At 48.2% G+C, this 20,734-nt stretch overlaps 1 protein-coding gene across 1 annotated transcript in view; it reads right to left on the bottom strand.

Annotated features, from left to right (window-relative positions):
• Positions 1-20,734, bottom strand: part of LOC123361647 (coagulation factor V-like) — a 71,687-nt gene that overhangs the window by 21,560 nt on the left and 29,393 nt on the right. Inside the window, exons 11-15 of the mRNA XM_045001689.1 lie at positions 20,466-20,616; positions 18,669-18,881; positions 15,125-17,168; positions 12,625-12,799; positions 3,454-3,690 (exon numbers count right to left, since the gene is read on the bottom strand). Coding sequence (XP_044857624.1) covers positions 3,454-3,690; positions 12,625-12,799; positions 15,125-17,168; positions 18,669-18,881; positions 20,466-20,616 — 2,820 coding nt within the window. The remainder of the gene's footprint in view (positions 1-3,453; positions 3,691-12,624; positions 12,800-15,124; positions 17,169-18,668; positions 18,882-20,465; positions 20,617-20,734) is intronic.

Raw genomic sequence — 20,734 nt, 5'->3', positions numbered from 1 at the left:
CATGTATCTGTTCAAGGAAATCAGTTACTTTTCCCATCACACAGCTTCGGCTCTTTCCCGGACTGCCCCGGCATCCCCCTCACAGAGGCTGGCGCAGATTAGGCGGCGAAAGAAAAAGACTAGGGACGAGATGTTCGCGGATCTGATGGCTTCCTCCAGAGCCGAGGCGGCAGAGCAGACACAGTGGAGGGAGACCCTATGTCAACAGCATCGCACACACATCGAACGGGAGGATAGGTGGCGGCAGGAAGACCAGCAGGCGACTCAAACGCTGCTTGGGCTAATGAGGGAGCAAACGGACACGCTCCGGCGCCTTGTTGATGTTCTGCAGGACCGCAGGCAGGAGGACAGAGCCCCCCTGCAGTGTATCTGCAACCGCCCTCCCCCGCCAAGAAGTCCTGCCCCCCCCTCACCCAAAAGTACAAGACGGAGGGGCGGTAGGGGCCGTGAGAACTGTCACTGCACCACTGCATAGCGCTAATGTACCACACACCTCTCACGCTATAAATTTGTAGAAGTGCTTCCCTTACAGGCTCACCCAGTCCCAAATCCAAGTTTCATCCCCCCACTGTGTATTAGATTATTAAAAGCTGTTTGCTGTTATTCACTGTTTTGGTCACGTCTTTCGTGTCAGAGGATTTTTTTGTGTGGGGGGGGGATTTATAATTGCACGATATAGCCTACATTACCAGGGTACAGACTTGGGGGCATGATCAACTGCAGGGCACACACACACTGCAGTCAGTAGGCACCAGGGTCACTCTGTGTGGTGTATGCTGCCCCGGGTCATTCTGTGATGTGTATGCTTGTCCAGGGTCCTAGCACCTGCCACCCCCTTAATGTTAAGGCACGCTGCCCTTACCATGCACTTCCACCGTAGCAACAAGCCTCTCCGCTGCCCTGAGCCCCAGCAAGAGCCCTCATCCACGGACAGATACTCACCCTTCCCCCACACCCCTCACCCCTTCCTACGCCCAAACCCGCAGCCCACTGCCGTCATCCAAACCCCTATCCAAAGAAGGCACCACTCGCCCCTTCCTGCAAACCCACCCCTTCCTGCAATCCCTCCCCTTGATGCACAACCACTTGCAACCGTCCCCCACCCCAGAGACCTATGTAGGAGCAGGAGGATGTCATTCCTCTATGGAACAAGCGGTCTGTACATCAGTGCACACCGTGCCCAGCACAGTATGCGTCCATGTTTCAACAACTGAACAGAAATGCAAAGTAAAACAAAGATTTATTAATAATGAGTGTAACAATTAATTTTATTTAAAACGTGCTTTGGAAGTGGGGGAAACTTGGAGAACGGGGTATGTAACCGCAGATCGAAATCGACACATACAGACACAGGCCCAGGGTCAGTTTCTATTGAAAGCAAGTGGAGAGTCAAAGGTTACCCTGCTCTCCGAGGAAACTAGCTTTCAAAGCCTCCCGGATACACAGCGCTTCCCGCTGGGATATTCTCTCGGCACGGGTGTCTGGCTGAGCGTAAACTGCAGCCAGGCGATTTGCCTCAACCTCCCATCTGGACAAAAAGGTCTCGCCCTTGCTCTCACAGAGATTGTGGAGCACACAGCAAGCAGCAATAACTACGGGGATATTCTTTTCGCTGATGTCCGAGCGAGTCAGTAAGCTCCGCCATCTCCCCTTGAGACGTCCGAAAGCACACTCCACCACCATTCTGCACTTGCTCAGCCGGTAGTTGAAGGGCTCCTTGTCACTGTCCAGGGCGCCTGTATAGGGCTTCATGAGCCAGGGCATTAGCGGGTAGGCTGGGTCCCCGAGGATCACTGTAGGCATCTGCACATCCCCAACCGTTACTTTGTGGTCCGGGAAGAAAGTTCCTGCCTGGAGGCGTCTAAACAGACCAGAGTTCCTGAACACACGCGCGTCATGAACCTTGCCCGCCCACCCAACGAAGATGTTGGTAAAACGTCCCCTATGGTCCACCAGTGCTTGCAGCACCATAGAAAAGTAGCCCTTTCGGTTAATGTACTCGCTGGCCTGGTGGGCCGGTGCCAGGATAGGGATGTGAGTCCCATCTATAGCCCCACCGCAGTTTGGGAATCCCATCGCGGCGAAGCCATCTATGATGTCCTGGACGTTTCCGAGAGTCACTACCTTTGAGAGCAGTTGCTCAACGATTGCGTGGGCTACTTCAATCACAGCAACCCCCACGGTAGATTTGCCCACGCCAAAGTGGTTCGCTACTGACCGATAGCTGTCTGGCGTTGCAAGTTTCCAGAGGGCTATGGCCACTCGCTTCTGCACACTCAGGGCTGCTCGCATCCGGGTGTCCTGGCGCTTCAGGGCAGGGGACAGCAAGTCACAGAGTTCAAGGAAAGTGCCCTTACGCATCCTGAAGTTTCGCAGCCACTGTGATTCATCCCAGACCTGCAGCACTATGCGGTCCCACCAGTCCGTGCTTGTTTCCCGGGCTCAGAATCGCCGTTCCACACCATGAACTTGACCCATTGCCACCATGATCTCCACGGCGCGGCGTACCCTGCTTTGTGAGAGGTCTGCGCCACTCTGTGAATTCCTGTCCTCACCGCGCTGCCGGAGCCTCCTCGCCCGATTTCTCAGCAGCTGACTGTGGAAGAGGTGGACGATAAGGTGCGAGGAGTTGACAACGGCCATAAGTGCAGCGATGATCGCAGCGGGCTCCATGCTCGCAGTGCTGTGGCGTCCAAGCTGTAACCGACCAGAGAAGGGCGCGAACAGATTTCCCGCCGGAGCTTTCAGGGAGGGAGGGCGTGATTGACGGTTCTATGATGACAGTTACCCAAAACCACCCTCGACACATTTTTCCCCCCAGCAGGCATTGGGGGCTCTACCCAGCATTCCAATGGGCAGCGGGGACTGCGGGAACTGTGGGATAGCTTCCCACAGTGCACCGCTTCCAAAGTCGACGCCAGCCCCGTTACTGTGGACTCAGAAATTCGAATTAGTGTATTTACTGTGGATCCACAAATTCGACTTCATAAGGTCGAATCCACAAATTCGACTTAAGTAGATTCGAAATAGTCTTGTAGTGTAGACAAGGCCTAAGACTTTATTAATTAATCACATCACATTGCAAACATGGGGGCTGGGCGAATCTCTCAGCTATGCTATATTCCTAACTAAGGGCCTGATCCAAACGTCTACTAAACTCAACAGAAGAACTTTAGATCAGGCCCTAAATTTGGGATAGAGGGCCAGATTCCACATTGCCTTGCGTAGTTACTGAACTCTATGCAAAGTGGCTACCAAATCAGAGTTCTCCACCCACTCATGCCAGTGGCAGCAATTTATATTTACTTTGCATAGGCATAAATGATTAGATGAGGAACAAGAGACTGGCGACTCAGGCCCAAAAGAATAGGAAGCAAAGCCAGTATTTCAGCAACAAGACATAGTAGTTGTTATCCAACAGATTGTAGCAGCCTTCTGCTTAGATTTCCTTACCGGGTTTACAGCGGAGTAATAGGCCCAGGACCTACAGGCTGCTCCAGGTTGTATAGGTCCAGACCGCTTGGTTGCAAACCATACGTAGGTATAGGTGTCATTTGGCTGAACTGCATCATCCTTTTTGAACCAGTCTGGAGAATCATCCTCATAACTGCTTCCCTCAGAGGATTTCTCATAGAAAAGCCCATGGGAATGGAGGGAATATGGTCTGGATGCCAGATTTTTAAAATGAACCTGGAAAATAAATACAGGCAGATTCTTGATTAGCAGATTTGGGCCTAAACCAACCCACCAGGCATAAAACACCCATGAACGGTGTAAAGTAAAAATTCAGGATTCAGATTTGGCTACTGATTATGGGCTAGATTGTGCCTGGTTGGAGGTGGGGAGTGTAACTCCTGACACATCTTTATGGGGTGCAGCAGACTCCACTGTGCACAGCTAGGAGTATGTGGGGAGCAGGGTAATGGCTCTGCCTACTCCCTGCCCCCTTTCCAGCATTGTTCCCAAGAGGGAGCAAGTTGGTAGCAGCCCCTGTGTTCCTGTGAGAACCCCAATTCCAGGCAGGTCTACCCAGTGGTGAGCTGCCAAAAAATTAACAACCGGTTCCCTCCTCCTCACCCAACAAGGGGGTCGTGGCTCCCCACCGGGACTCCTGCCCCATCCAACCCCCCACATTCCTTGACGCCACACCCCCCGGGACTCCTGCCCCATCCACACCCTTCCCTGTCCCCTGACTGCCCCCTGCCGCCCCATCCAATCCCTCCTCTCATTCCTGATGGCCCCCCAGGACCTCTGCCCCCATCCAATCCCCCTGTTCCCTGCCCTCTTACCGCCCGATTCCTATCTGCCCCAACCCCTATCCACCTACCCCCGAACTCCCCTGCCCCCTTCCAACACCCCCTCCTTGCTCCCTGCCCCCGTACCATGCTGGAGGCCGGGCCAGGAGTTCTGGGCCAGGCGGGAGCCGCTTGGCCAGGGCTGCTCATCTGGGGGTGCCTGGCCGGAGTCGGGGCCAGGCTGGAGCCACACTACCCAGCCAGCCGGAGTCAGGGCCGGAGCCGAGCTGGGCCAGGACTGGGCCGTGCCGCCAGGACCAGAGCCGGGCTGCGCCGCTGGGGCCAGGGTGCTGGGCCGGGGCCGCGCCGCCGGGGCCAGGGTGCCGGGCTGGGGCCGCGCCGCCGGGGCCGGGGCCAGAGGTGGGCCAAGCCGCCGGGGCCGGAGCCGTGCCGTGCCACCGGAGCCAGTCCAGGACTGAGCTGTGCTGCCTGGCAGGAGCTGGGGCTGGGGCGCCTGGCCGGAGCCAGGGCCGTGCCATGCCGCGCCACCGGGGCCAGAGCCGGGCCACACCCACCGAGCCAGGACCGAAGACAGAGCCGGGGCCGGGGCACGCCGCCTGGCCAAGGCCAGGGAGCTGGGCCGCGCCGCCCCTCCCCGGAGCCCTCCTCGCTCCCCCCCCTACCTGCGCAAAGCCGCCCTTCTCAGCCCTCCCAGGCTTCCCGCGTTCAGGGGAGGAGGCAGAGGTGACCTGGGGCTGGGGGCAGGGCGGAAAGATGCTGGAGCTTTACCAGTTGTTAAATTTAAAAGCCCTTTTAGAATCAGTTGTCCCGCGTGGGACAACCGGTTCTAAAAGGGCTTCTAAATTTAACAACCGGTTCCCGCGAACCGGTGGGAACCGGCTCCAGCTCACCACTGGGTCTACCATGGGTTGCACAAGGGTGATTAGGGAGTCTTTATTCTTTCCTACACCCTTGGGGGGCTGTGTTAGACAGGGCACAAGCTAGTTCTACAGTAATACCAGATCCCAGTGTATGTAATTCCCACTGGTGTCAATGGGAGTTTCTCTATTATGTATCTCCCTCATCCCAGAGGTGGACTGCCAGGGCAAGGAGCTGGTCTTTTCTCCCTCACTCAGAGGATGGAGTTCCAAGAGTAGGGTTGGCTTTTCTCTCCCCTTTTCTTGTTCCTGATTTTTATGTAACTTATCTGTTCCCTTATGTACTAGAGAGCCTGGTCAAAGAAGTTCGAGATAATGAACAGGTGGCTAATGGTTCGAATGGTGGTCCGGTGAAGCATTTCAGTACCAGGTTGAGGTCCCATGTTGGTGCAGGTTGTCGCAGGTCTGGGTAAACATTTCTGAGACCCCTGAGGAAGTGTGTTGTAGTTGGGTGTGCGAATGTCGAAGTTCCATCGATCTCTCTGTGAAATGCTGAAATGGCTGCAAGATGGAATCTGATTGAGCTAATCATTAAGCCAGTGCTTTTCAGCTCCAATAGGTATTCTGCGATTAATGGTAGTGCTGCTGAATGGCCCATCAAGTGTCTTCCTTGACACCAGGTGGAGAACCTCTTCCATTTTTAAGGTATGTGTTTCTCTTACTCAGTTTCCTGCTGTTTAATAACACATTTGACTTGTTCCAAACAGGTTATTTTGTCATGGTGGAACCATTCAGAAACCAGGCCTGTAGGTGAAGTATCTCCAGATTCAGGTGGAGAGTGTGACTGCTGTGTTGAGACAACAGATGCGATTGGCCCGGGAAAGCTCACGGGGCGCATATCGCCATGCATAACAGGGAAGGATACCATGCCTGTGTGGGCCATGTCGGGACTGTAAGGATAACTTTTGGCACTGTCTGCTCGTATCTTGCGTATCACGTGTGATATAACTGGTATCGTGGAATCACATACATGAGTTGTGCCTCCCATTTCATGAGGAAGGCATCCCCTAATGACCGTAGTCCGAGTCCTGCTCTTGAGCAAAACATTGCGTATTTGTAATTCGTTGGGGATGCAAACAGATCGATGGTGGGAGTTCCCCACCATTTGAAGATTGAACTCAGGACCTCTCCATTGATCTCCCATTCGTGATCCTGGGAGAAGTACTTGCTGAGCAAGTCTGCTGTCGCATTCGGACAGCCTGGCAGGTAACACGCTGAGATGTTTACATTGTGTTGTTTGCACCAATTCCAAAGTCTCACAGCTTCTGTGCATAAAGAATGTGAGCGAGCTCCTCCTTGCCTGTTGATGTAGAACATGCAGGCGATATTGTTGGTCATAATTCTAATGGATTTGTTCCGTATATGAGGTAGGAAGTGTCTGCAGGCGTTGCAGACCGCTTGTAGCTCTAGCAAATTGATGTGCAGTGGAGTCTCTCCCAGAGACCATTTGCCTTGTATCGTGTGTTGACTCAAGTGAGCACCCCAGCCTATCAGTGAGGTATCTGTGGAGATCACTGTTGTCAGGGTTTTTGTTGAAAAGGGATACCTATATGGATATTTTGTGGTCTTGACCAGCATTGTAATAAGTTGAGGATATTTGGTGGAACTATGAGCCGTTTGTATAGGTTGTGTTTGCATGGTACATATACCGTGCTTAGCCACCCTTGTAGACTTCGCATATGTAGTCTTGCATGTGGTACCATGAATGTCATGGCTGCCATGTGTCCTAGTAATTGTAGGACTGTGCGAGCCCAAATTTGAGGACTGACTTGTACCTCTGAAATGAGGTTCATGAGGTTTCTGCATCTGGTAAGGGGTAATGACGCCTTGGCTTCTATGGCGTTGAGGTGCGCCCCGATAAAAGTCTAGTTGTTGAACTGGGTTTATGGTTGATTTCCATTCATTTATTTGTAGACCCAGCTCCCGGAATAGTGTGATAGTGGATTGGACTGCGTCCATTGTGTCTCGTAGAGTTGGGTCTTTGATAAGGCAATCGTCCAGGTAGGGGAAAATCATTTTCCCCTGTTTGCACAGATGAGCCGTTACCCCCATTAGAGTTTTGGATAAGACTCTTGGTGCCATGGATAGGCCGAATGGTAGTACTCCATATTGGAAGTGTTCTCGTCTACCGTGAATCGTAGACATTTCCTGTGAGCAGGATGAATGGTGATATGGAAATAAGCATCTTGGCGGTCGAGGGCTGAAAACTAGTCTCCCTGTTGCAGCACTGGGAGTATCGTACCCAATGTGACCATCTTGAATATTTGGGATCTGACAAACTTGCTGAGCTTCTGTAGATCCAGGATGGGTCTCCATCCCCTGCTCTTTTTCTGGGTCAGGAAGTAATGGGAGTAGAATCCCCTCCCTCTGAATTGTAGTGGTACTTGTTCCACAGCACCTAGTTGTAGAAGATGATTGACTTCTTGTCGTAGTAGGTGCTCTTGAGAAGGGTTCCTGAAAAGGGACAGGGTAGGGTAGACGGGCAGGAGGTAAAGGAGATAATGTATCCTGACTTGATAACTTCCAACACCCATTGGGTCTGATGTTATGGTGGCCCAGATGTGGTAAAAGGGCTGGAGTCGATGGCCAAAAATTGTGGATGGGTCAGGCATGAGCACTGTTTCGTGAGGGAAGTCGTCCAGACCCTCAACCAACTTTTCAAAATTGCGATTTTTTAGATGCTGCCTGAGAAGTCAGCACCTGAGATTGAGGTGGTTGCCGGCTTTGTGATCATTGACGCTGGCGTTGTTGCCTGTTTAAGGAGTCTCTAGATCTCCTTTTCTTTGCAGGGGGGGTGTAAATCCCCAAAGTGTGGAGCGTGGACCGAGAGTCCTTCAGTGAATGAAGGATGTTGTCTCCTCTACTTTTGTCTGGAGTTCTTTTGGTATCCCCGAGGACGGAAGCCATGAGGCTCAGCACATTACTGAGGCTGTGGCCGTTGTTCTGGCTGCTGTGTCTGCTGTGTCCAATGCTGCCTGAAGGGCTGTTTTGGATCTGAGTTGGCCCTCGGTGACGATGGCCTGGAATTGTGTATTTTTCCTCTGGTAGCTCAGAGGTGAACTGGGCAAATTTCCCATAGTTGTCGTAGTTGTATTTGGCCAGTAGTGCAGAATAACTGGCCACCTGAAACTGAAGGGCACTGGAGGAATATATCTTGCATCCAAACAAGTCAAGTATTTTGTGTTTTTTGTCATGAGGTGTAACCTTGAATTGTGGCTGTTTGTTACAGTGATTTACTGCCTCGACAACTAGGGAGTTGGGAGACGGGTGCGCAAATAGAAAGTCTGCCCCCTTGGATGGTACGTAATATTGTCTATCCACTCTTTTGCAGGTGGGTGGAATAGAGGCAGGTGACTGCCAGCCTGTCTCCACAGGATCCAAGAGGGCCTCGTTGATGGGAAGGGTAATCTTGGAGGTAGATGCGGGTTGCAGTATTTGTACCAGCTTGTGCCCATTTATCTTTATCTCCTCTAGCGGGATGTCTTGGCTTTGCGCGACTCTCTCAAACAGCTCTTGAAACTGTTTAAAATCATCCACTGAGGTTTGCGGTGGGGGCATAAACACCTCATCTGTGGAGAAGGATGAATTGTGCACAGGAGATGTATCATGGTCTGTGCTGGCTCTGTGTCCTCTCTCCCTTCCTGTGTCTCCAAGGGTTGTGATGTGGAGATGCTGGGTTAGAGCACAGTTCACCTCTAGAACGCTGACCCCTATATGCACTCCAGGGTTCCCAATGCACTCATTGCATTGGGAAAGCCATAGGAGGGTACATCTATGGAGGTCCGCACCATGATTGGTTCATCTGGTGTTTAGGACCCATGTGGCTCTACATTGGTTGGTGGGCCTTAGGTGAGGAGTGATGTGGAGATAGGGGGTATTTTCCCCTGAATCTCCTCCTTCTCATCACTGGAGAACCGTGCCATGTCTTGTGGGCTGTGATCTCCTCTGGAGCCTGTGGGGGAGCCCTCCGCACTGAATGAGTGAATGTGGTGCCAACGAGATTTCTAAGTCTCTCTGGTGCAGCAGAGATGGTGCAGGTGCCCGTTTCTGAATAGTCAGTGCCGGAGGTGCTTTCTCTTTTGTTGATGGAGTTGGTGCCAACCAGTGTTGTTGTTTGGCCAGTGCCCTCGGTGCTGACTTGGTAGTGTCTACCAGTGCCAACTGATTTGTCGGTGCCAGGGGTGGAGGCGTGGTGCCTCAGACACTCGGTGCCAAGTCCCGTACCGGTGAGCTCGGTGCTATGGAGGAGGCACGTTTTTGTCGGTGCCTCGACTCCATTTCTCTTGCTCAGACCTCGGCAGTGCCAGAGGTGCCTGAAGTGTTATAGGTGCTCACCCAAGAGTAAGATGGCATCAGGGGCAGCATCCTGGCAGGAGACCACCTCTGTTTTTGCAGACCTCTCTGCGGAGATATCTGAGCTCACTTTTTTGTTTTTTTTTCAGTGGGTAGGTCTCCTTTTCCATCCCAGAGAGTCTGTTTGCTTGTCCTCCTCAGGCTGGAGGGACTTCTCCATCAGGATCATTTTAAGCTGGAGATCCCTGTCCCGCTGGGCTCTGGCTTTCAGGTTGCTGCAGTGGGAATATTTCTGGGGAATATGCCCCTCACCCAGGCAGCGTATGCACGAAGAGTGTCCATCTGAAACGGGCATGGCATAATGGCAGAAGCCATCGTTTGAAGCCTGGAGACCCCAACATTTTAACTTGTAACCGTCCCTTAAGGGTGTGTGTGGGGGGTGTTGTCTAACGAACTAACAAGACATTTGTTTTTGTTTTATTAACACTAACTCTCTCTCTAACAGCTTATCTAAATATGTATAAAAAAACTATTTCTTAACGTTTTTTAGGGAGAAGTGCTAACACTGCCCCTTTGCTCCATTTTCAGCAGAAGATGGTTAAGAAGGAACTGGAGGGCTCGGGTCGTGTGCATGCTACACACAGCATCAATGGTGCCACAAGACACCTACTGCGCACCCACGACCCACACGGACACTGCTACCATACATCTCCAATCGATGGCGTTGGGACGCACCGTCACTTAAAGTGGAATACCCACAGGGACACTACTCAAAGAACTATCCCAGTGGTTCTCAAACTTTTGTACTGGTGACCCCTTTCAGACAGCAAGCGTATGAGTGCGACCCCCCTTATAAAGTAAAAACATCTTTTTTTATATTTAACACTATTATAAATGCTGGGAGCAAAGTGGGGTTTGAGATGGAGGCTGACAGCTCGCGACCCTCCACGTAATAACCTCACAACCCGCTGAGGGGTCACAATCCCCAGTTTGAGAACTCCTGAACTACCCTGTTTCATTCAGTCCATCCCACGAGGGGTCAACACCTTCCTTATAGTAAATATTCTAATACATTGCCTAGTTTTAAGTCCCAAGCAATGGAGACCGCTTCTCATGGGGAAGACTATTCTACTGCCTCAAAGAGCTCATTCACTTGAGTGGCTACAACTTGAGCTAAAGCTCCATAGCTGGCTGAGTGTGTGGAGGGACTGTAACAACTCCTGTCCTCTGAGAATTGGCTCAGAGGGGGGACCTATAACACATACTGACCAGCGAGTTACATTTACACTAGAACTGCTCAACATTATACATCACAATATTTTTAAGACAAAAAAGGACTTTTCAGACAAATGTAAAAATTTTCATTTTTATCTAAAGTTTTAGGTTTTTCATTGAAAAACTTTTTTCAGTAAAGAATTCATGTTTCAGTTGAGTTTTGGGGAAAATTTTCAGTTTTCAAACAGCAAACTTTTGTAGAACTAAAAACAGTTTTTGAAAAATCTCTCCCCCCCCACCACTTTTTGGTTTTGTGTTAAAACACAAAGCTTTTTTGGGTGGGAAGTTAGAAAAAAATGAATTTTACAAGTCTAACATCAGTACCGGGCAAATTAGTCGAAACAATAGTTAAGAATAAAATTGTCAGACACATAGAAAAACAAACTGTTGAGCAATAGTCAACATGGTTTCTGTAAAGGGAAATCGTGTCTTACTAATCTATTAGAGTTCTTTGAAGGGGTCAACAAACATGTGGACAAGGGGGATCCAGTGGATATAGTGTACTTAGATTTCCAGAAAGCCTTTGACAAGGTCCCTCACCAAAGGCTCTTACGTAAATTAAGCTGTCATGGGATAAAAGGGAAGGTCCTTTCATGGATTGAGAACTGGTTAAAAGACAGGGAGCAAAGGGTAGGAATTAATGGTAAATTCTCAGAATGGAGAGGGGTAACTACTGGTGTTCCCCAAGGGTCAGTCCTAGGACCAATCCTATTCAACTTATTCATAAATGATCTGGAGAAAGGAGTAAACAGTGCGGTGGCAAAGTTTGCAGATGATACTAACTGCTCAAGATAGTTAAGACCAAAGCAGACTGTGAAGAACTTCAAAAAGATCTCACAAAACTAAGTGATTGGGCAACAAAATGGCAAATGAAATTTAATGTGGATAAATGTAAAGTAATGCACATTGGAAAAAATAACCCCAACTATACATACAATATCATGGGGGCTAATTTAGCTACAACGAGTCAGGAAAAAGATCTTGGAGTCATCATGGATAGTTCTCTAAAGATGTCCACGCAGTGTGCAGAGGCGGTCAAAAAAGCAAACAGGATGTTAGGAATCATTAAAAAGGGGATAGAGAATAAGACTGAGAATATATTATAACCCTTATATAAATCCATGATACTCCCACATCTCGAATACCGCATACAGATGTGGTCTCCTCACCTCAAAAAAGATATGCTGGCACTAGAAAAGGTTCAGAAAAGGGCAACTAAAATGATTAGGGGTTTGGAGAGGGTCCCATATGAGGAAAGATTAAAGAGGCTAGGACTCTTCAGCTTGGAAAAGAGGAGACTAAGGGGGGATATGATAGAGGTATATAAAATCATGAGTGATGTTGAGAAAGTGGATAAGGAAAAGTTATTTACTTATTCCCATAATACAAGAACTAGGGGCCACCAAATGAAATTAATAGGCAGTAGGTTTAAAACAAATAAAAGAAAGTTCTTCTTCACGCAGCACAGTCAACTTGTGGAACTCCTTACCTGAGGAGGTTGTGAAGGCTAGGACTATAACAGCGTTTAAGAGAGAACTGGATAAATTCATGGTGGTTAAGTCCATAAATGGCTATTAGCCAGGATGGGTAAGGAACGGTGTCCCTAGCCTCTATTTGTCAGAGGATGGAGATGGATGGCAGGAGAGAGATCACTTGATCATTGCCTGTTAGGTTCACTCCCTGTGGGGCACCTGGCATTGGCCACTGTTGGTAGACAGATACTGGGCTAGATGGATATTTGGTCTGACCCAGTATGGCCGTTCTTATGTTCTTACAAGATGTCCCACCAAAAACGACTGATATTTTTCAACCAGTTCTAGCTCAGTCCCTTCAGATCCTTGTAAGAAACCTTCATGCACCAAACACCTGAAGCCTTGACTTACTTGGATGACATCATCTACCTCAGCCCTGATAACAGGACCCAGGATACCCAGGTGTTCTTCATACTCCCCTTCGGGCTCCCGAGTTGTAAAGGTACTATCCACATAGCTTTGGAAAATCACTTTTTTGTATATAGTGTTGCCCCCATCATGGCTGGTTCTGTCATTCCTCATTGTGCTGAGGGGAACATAATGAAATTAGAAAAATTATGGAATTAGAACATAATGGAACATAAACATCATGGAATTAGAAAAATTAGAAGGGGTCGTGGCCCAGCCTCCACCTCCTATCTGCCCCCCCCCCGCCGGGATTCCTGCCCCATCCAACACCCCCCCCCCATTCCCTGACGGCCCCTCTGGGACCCCTGCCCCATCCACACACACCCTGTCCCGTGACTGCCCCTGGACCCCTGTCATCCTATTCAACCCCTCCTCTCATTCCTGACGTGCCCTCCCCCACCCGGGACTGTTGCCCCATCTGACCACCCCTTCTCCCTGTCCCCTGACTGCCCCCAGGACCCCTGCCCCCATTCAATCCCTGTTCCCCCCAACCACCATCCACACCCCCAGCCCCTGAGCACCACCCCGAACTCCCCTGCCCTCTATCCAACCCCTCCGCACCCTGCCCCTTACTGCACTGCCTGGAACACTGGTGGCTGGCAGTGCTACAGCCGTGCCACCCTGCTGGAGCCAGGCCATGCCACCACCATGCAGCACAGAGCACAGGGTCAGGCAGGGCTCTGTAGCTGCGCTGCCCCAGGAGCTTGCAGTCCTGCTGTCCAGAGCATTGCGCCAGCGGTGAAGCGAGCGAGCTGAGGCTGCGGGGGAGGGGGGGATAGTAGAGGAGGGGGCGAGCCTCCCAGGCCAGGAGCTTGAGGGTCAGGCAGGACAGTCCCGCGGGCTAGATGTGGCCCACGGGCTGTAGAGTTTGCCCACCCCTGGCCTAGACCAAAGGCCCTGGGATGACCACTTCCTCATGTGGCTCTGAATTATAGCTGATAACTAATTACATCCTTTATTCCCATTAAGTCTCCAGTGCTGATACACCTGTGGGAGAGGGAGCTGGATTCTTATTGCCTCACCAAAACTCTAAGTGCTGATTCAGTTTCTTATGGATGTAGGTTCTATTCTCAACTCTTCCAAAGACTCAGGGACAGATCCTCAGCTGGGGGAAGTTGTCACAGCACCATTGACTTCAGTGGTGCTATGGTCATTTATATCAGCAGCTGAGTATCTGCCCCACAAACGGCAAATCATTTCAATATTTGAGCTTCAGGATTTTTACACATGGAGAACACAGAGCCCTCTGGGCACTCTTGCAAATACAAATAATGAAGGTGGAGCTGAAGCAGGGGTCTGCATGGGGAAAATTGGGAAGGGGGAAATAGACAAGTTTGTCAAGGAACCTGGAAATACAATTTGAAAAATACACAATTCGGAGACTGAATTTGCTCCTGTCCTAAATCACCCAACAATGAAAATTCAGGCTGTGCAAATATTTTTGTGGGTAGCAATTTTAGAATAAAAAGGCAGATTTTGCACAGAAATATGCAATCACTGGTAATTTTGCATGGTTTGATTTAAGTGTTGATGTTCATCACAGTGAAATTTCAAATTTCTAACAGGTTGAATTTCTCTCTCGGAAAAACTGGATTACAAATTCTCGTTGGGAAATAAAGCCACTTTTTTCAAATCAAAACAAAATGTGAACATCTCAAATTTGGGGTTCATGCGCGATGGTCCAATCAATTCTTGATCTCTGCTAAGACTAATAACAAGGGGGTTAATTAGAATCATCTATGGTGGTGGTGGTGTTTTGCATGATGTGGATACTTATCTGCTGGGAACTAGATTGGGAGCCAAACAACTCATTTTGTACTGGAGATTGAATAAAACTTCAGGTGGTGGGAACTATAAGGCTGGAATTTTCAGTGGGGCCAAGCTCCCAGCTCCATTAGGTGTCTCTTTGAAAAATCTCCACCTAAGTCTCTACCTGCCCAAGCTGGATTCAAACTGGCAACCTATAGGCTCTCTCTTGACTGAGTCCCAAACCATCCCATCCACATATACTTAGATACCAAGCTGAGGTATTGACATGGGCCTCATTACTGTAGCATCTGAGCACCTCCCAATCGTCAATGCATTTATCCCCACAAAAGAACCTGTGAGGTAGGAAAGGGCTTTATCTCCATTTTACAGAAGGGGAACTAAGGCACAGAGAGACTAAGTAACTTGCCCAAGTTCACACACGAAGTCTCTGGCAGAGCAGGGAGTTAAATCCAGGTCTCCTGAATTTCAGGCTAGTGCCCTAAAGCTCTGGTCCATCCTTTCCTCCTCTTCACCTACTGCATTATAGACTGTTAAATTGAACAGCATTTGTGTGATTAAGAAATCCCATAACCCTTCAACAACAGTAGCTTTGCTGTGGGACAGCTATCTGAATCAATGACCTGGTATTTAGCAACAGGGTGTGAGGCAAGAGAGAGGAAGCATTTGGCCTAACCTTTTCTTTAATCCTGCATAGTCCCAGAAGACCTCTTCGGCTGCGATGTAGTATCTCCTCATGTTCCCTCTGCTGCGTAGATAATGCACAGCAATGTCATCAGGGTTACGGACATTATTAATGTTGAATCTGGGGTCCTTTGTGTATGGATCATCGAATTCTACGTATTCATATGAATATGGGTAATCTGCAATTTCCTCACTGTCAGAGCCTCCTGGAACATACTCCTTGTAGTCCCCATTCCCACTGGGAAGCCCTATGATGACTGGCTTAAACTGTCTTGGGGTCAGCGTGTAGTTAGACCTGCTTGGCAAAACTGGGAGGTTGGCCTCGCTGGGCAATGCTGTATTGTTGGCCTCACAGAGGGACACTGTGTGGTTGGCCTCACTGGAAAATAATGTGCAGTTTTGCTCTCCAGGTATCTTTGGGGGTCTCACACCTCTGGGTGTCAATGAGAGACTACTATACTTTTGATTATCCTTTTTCCTCCTTCGGGTCTTGATGAGAGTCACAGATGTACTCAAGGTGCCATTCACATTTCTCTTCTCCCCTTTCAGAGTCGAATGCTTGCTGCTTACATTCCAATGACCCTTTGTAAACTGTGAGTAGCCTTTGAATTTCCCTTGCTTCTTCTTCTTCAGGGATACACTCTCTCTTGTAGGCATTGTAGCATTTCTGGAATGATTCTGTAACTCATCAGCAGCCTGAGCTGAATTTGTCTCCATCCCATAACTCTCCTTCCCAGAGGCCAAATTCCTGTTCTCATTCATAATTTTAGATGAAGACTTGATATCCCTTGGCGACAGCTTTCCCAGCATGTCCTTTGCCACCACTGGACTGCTAGTAGAAATTAAGATATCCGCTGCATAATCTAGAGTAAAATTTCTTTCTTGTTTATCTTTGGGTAGTTCTAAGTCAGAGAGATTGAACATGTTTAACTGATCGTTTTCTGCCCTGTGTCCCACAGCAAAAGGTAAGTGTTCTGCATGTTTGGGAAATTGAGCATTTTCTTTCTTGGTTTCCTTCTCCTCTTCCTCCTCCACGTCCTGGTCTTCAACATATTCATTTGGAAATTGGTCAGTCCCTAACATATCTGAACTGAAGATATTCTCTGCATGGTGAGCAGAAAGAGGTGCTCTGTCTGAACTGGTGTTTCCAAGAGAGGAAAGACTTTTATTTTGCTGTATACGATCGAAGAGGGCTTGCATCTTTTTAATGGCATAAAACTTAGTCTCCAGCAGGTCTCGCCTTTCCCTCTTTCTACTGAAATTGTATTCTCCTCCTGAACTTTCCTCTTGAGGTTCCTCTGAATAGAGTGTTGCAAAGGAGGATTTCATGCTGTCCCCTCTGTCAGATAACAGTTCTGCTGCATCTTTTGTTTGGGCTTCTTCCCTGGTCCTCAGTAGTTCACCTGCAAGTGTTTTCTCGTAATTTCCTGACATCTGACTCTGATTTGCTTCATAGTCACTTTGGTTTCCAGCTTCAGATGCCAAGTCAGGACTTACTGCTGTTGTGGTGACTGGAAGTGAATGTTCTTCTGCTGCCACTGTGCAATTTTTATGGAGGCACCCAGCCTCGGTTGGGAGAGGAGCAGTGCTTTGTGTTTCCAAGAGCTCCTCAGTGTCCAAAGTATCACTGTTCTCCATGAATGGCAGATCTGAGCCAGCAGCCACATCAGCACTCTTAGTGATGGTGCCAAAGTACTCATCTATGGCCAGAGCAGTAAGATTCTGCATTTCTTCCTGGACCATTGATTTATTCCCAAATGTCCGAAGTCCCAAACTTGAGGCCAGAAAATCTTGATAATCAAAATCATCAGAAGACTGCTGGTTTTTTTCTGATGTTTCTTCTGTTTCTCCTCCAGTTTGGGGTGAGGTTACAGGCACATTTTTTAAAGTCTTCTCAGAGGAGAAATGTACGATTTTGTAGGAGTCCTCCTCATCAGAATAATAATCTACATCTTTTTCACATTTGGCATCTTTAAACCTCAGCCTCATGCCATGACTCATCTCAGGGGAACCCCAGGATGCAAAAAGCCACGTACCTGCAATTGGAAAAAAAAAAAGTGTACTACATATTATTTGTAGATCTTGACCCCCACCTATCACGTTCCATCTAGATTGTAAACTCTCTAGGTCAGGGGCTGTCTTCTGTGTTATTAGTCTGTACAGCACCCCACAATATTGCTCTGGTCCTTGATTGGGGTTCCTAGGCATAACCGTAGCAATAAATCATGAAGACTAAATACAAATGACCCATAAAGTTCAGAGACAGATCTGGATCTCAACTTCCCTAAAGTTTAGGGTCATTTGGTTTCCGGTGTTTGGTACAACCCATGATAGAAAGGGAGATGAGAGACCAAAACTAGATGGAAACGAGAGGTCAGTTGTGAAGTTTAGATAGGGATCCAAACTTTGCAAAGTTTGAACTGGGAGTTTGGGTTATATTTCTTGAGTTATGTGTATAAACCTATGGATGAGAGAATACTGATCGTGATAAAAATCCTCACAGGCATTTTAAACCATTGCAAAATCAGATAGGTTACAATAATTTAAAACCCTCTGGAGGGTGAAGGTCCTTAATAGGATAATGAAATTCCACATTTGGACCTCTAGATTGGCCTACATGAGAATAAATGGGCACAATGCACCAATTGACTCCAGCCTCTTTGCATTTCATGGCATGTCCCAAAATAAAACACAGAAGAGATGGACAAAAATGGCTTTTACCTGAAAAAGATGCCAGATGTAATTTTCTACCTCCTCTATATTTTAAGTGACATAAAATTGCATTGCTTTCCTTACATTATTTCCAAAGTCACCAACAATGAACAGATTTTACAAGAACTGGAAAAGAAGGTCTAGAGAGGGAAGGAGGCGATCACATACTAAGACCAAACAATAATGACGGAGAACTACAAAAGTACGACTTTGGAGATTTCTGTTAAGTCTGATGGAGGTTTACAGCTTCAAGTAAACATTTTCCTTTAAAAAAAATAACCATAATGCATAATTAGCCTGTGGAATTCACTGCCAGAAGGTATCACTAGAGCCAAGAAGTTAGTAGGATTTAGAGAACTAGCCATTTATATGGACAAGGAGAATATTCACAGGTACTTTAAACAGGATAAATAATTAAGGGATCTAAACCCTTCTACTTCAAGGCATCAAGCCTTCTGGTTTAGATGTGGACATTTTTCCATTTCTATAGATTTTTACAGAGAACTTCAATACCGTGCCTCACATGACAGTTATACAACTAGTCCCACAGTAAGGACTTTTTTGGGGAGTGCTCAAGAGCAGAAGAGAATCATCAGTAAGTATAGCATATGCAACAGCACTGCTGTGTCACATGCAGCCAGCATACATACGGTATACCCCATGTGTATCAACCACTCTTGCTGTAATCTAGGCAAAGATTTAGATGGGCTGAAATTTTGTATGCAATTTATACAAAGCTTTTCTATATTTATGAGTCCTTATGGACTCTAGCTATGAAATCTTTTAGCAGATCATTAAACAAATACAGCAGTCTTGCCACTTACCAGTGTTGTCCATTTCTACAGTGACCGATTCTCCACTCATGGGAAAAAGATTCAGTACATCTTCATACTTCCCTCGAGTCAAAAAAGTGTGACCAGAAAAGCGTATGGACACTACCTCATCCTGGGTGCCAATACTGGAGATGTGCCACTGCACAATGTCGTCATGGCAAAAGCTAAGGATTTCAGTTCTGTCAGACATGTAGCCATTTATTGCTAAAACAAAGAACAAGATATGATGTTACTGCACCTTAAAACTTCATGGGCATGCAAGACGGTAAGCTAAATTCATGCCTTCAGTGGACGGACATCAGGGATGGAACTGACACATCTTTGTATCCAGATAGAAAGATTATTGGCACTCTAATGAAACTGGGCTGCAATCCAGTCACCTTCATCTGAAGGGACACCATTAGGTTTAAAAAAAATCACATATTAAAATAACATGCCCTTACCTCTGTTCCTAGTCACCCTATATTGGATTCAGGGTGAAAGAATTCAAATATATATATTTTTAAATGGTTTATTTTGTACATTTCTCTCAGCTAGCTAGCCCTGAAAATAGACTACGAGTCAATTTCACTTGTGTTTACTTTTCTGCATTACTCACTGTGTAACACAGGCCTGTGGGTGACCTGGGCCGGGTACAGTGGGGAGGGTGAGAAATGGGCTTCCAGTGCTTGTGCAATCATAGTCACCAGCTATTGTGGGAGGGCATATGCCTTCAGGACATATGCAAACTAGAGTCAAACACTGGAGGGAACCCCAGAGGTAGGGTGACCAGATGTCCCGATTTTATAGGGACAGTCCTGATATTTGGGGATTTTTCTTACATAGGCTCCTATTACCCCCCTCCCGACCCGATTTTTCACATTTGCTGTCTGGTCACCCTACCCAGAGGCTAGCGTTGCATCAGCAGTTTCTCTGGCTGCTCTGCTATCCTGTGTTACTGGACCACATGTTCCCTCCTGATTCCCTTGTGCTGTGGCTCTGAGAAGGCAGCTTTTCAGAACTGCATGCACTGAGGCAACACACAGGGCCATGCGGCAAGGCTCCCCTCCCCACTGTCAAGTTAACAGACTCATTAACACTTACAAATTGCTTAGTGCCCTGCTAATAGCTGCAGCTTGCTCCAAACCCAAAAGCATGAGGCATGCAGCTGCTTGGCTAACTTCTGGATTCTTTACAACATCCCTCCCTTCCCTTTACTTCCCTCCTGATTCCTTCCCCCATCCACACCAGGGCAAATAGGTGCAGCATCACAGATTGTTCCTGGTCACCACCTCAGGAACCCTGCCAGCCCCTGCCCACTATAACCACTCACCCTCAGTATCCATTCCCCTCTGCCACACTCTACACAGACATTTACCAGAACCCCACTCCCTCACCCAGGTACTCTACCTCTGTCTCCCACAGTCACTGATACTTCCACCTCCCACCTCCAGGTGCTGCCTCAGTGGACTGCAGTTGGCGGCCCAGAAGCCCATGCAGGGCTGCTGAGACCACCGTCACTTTCCCTTCTCGGTTTACATTTGCCCGGCTCATGATGAGCTTCTTTGTGCCTAAGTTGCCCTAATCATGCCCTATGAAATTCTGGAAATAGCAGATCCTTGAAGCCAGAACCAGAACTCTGCTCATTTGTGCTCTCAGCACACATTCATCCTTCAGCACGCAATCTCAGGGGCCAGTTTCTGCCACTTGGGAAATTCCCAGGCCTGCTTTGCACTTGAGAATAAGCCCCCATCTGGGTACTTGCGCTCACATGAGCTTTTGCAAACTTGGGCCTAGTTTCGCACTCACTGTGCATTACGTTAGACTTGTAGAACTTGGGATCATCCCTTTTAACGCTGGAGGGGTTGCTGCAGTACTGCTTGATGTTATCCTCTAAGTACCAACTCTTGTTTTCATCAAACACGGCAAACACGGCCTGCTGCTCTGCATCCGCCTTTTTCTGAAAGACAGCAGACATGGCGGGGTAAGTTTTGCAAGCAGCTAATTGATACATAGTGTGGTATATTAAGGGCCTAATCTCGCTATCCCTCCAGAGGCAAAATTTCCATTCAAGTGAA

Source organism: Mauremys mutica, chromosome 1 (genome assembly GCF_020497125.1).
Source record: "Mauremys mutica isolate MM-2020 ecotype Southern chromosome 1, ASM2049712v1, whole genome shotgun sequence".
In the NCBI taxonomy this organism is placed as follows: domain Eukaryota; kingdom Metazoa; phylum Chordata; order Testudines; family Geoemydidae; genus Mauremys; species Mauremys mutica.
Note: the sequence above shows the minus strand (reverse complement) of the source record. Positions and strands in the feature narration are given on the sequence as shown.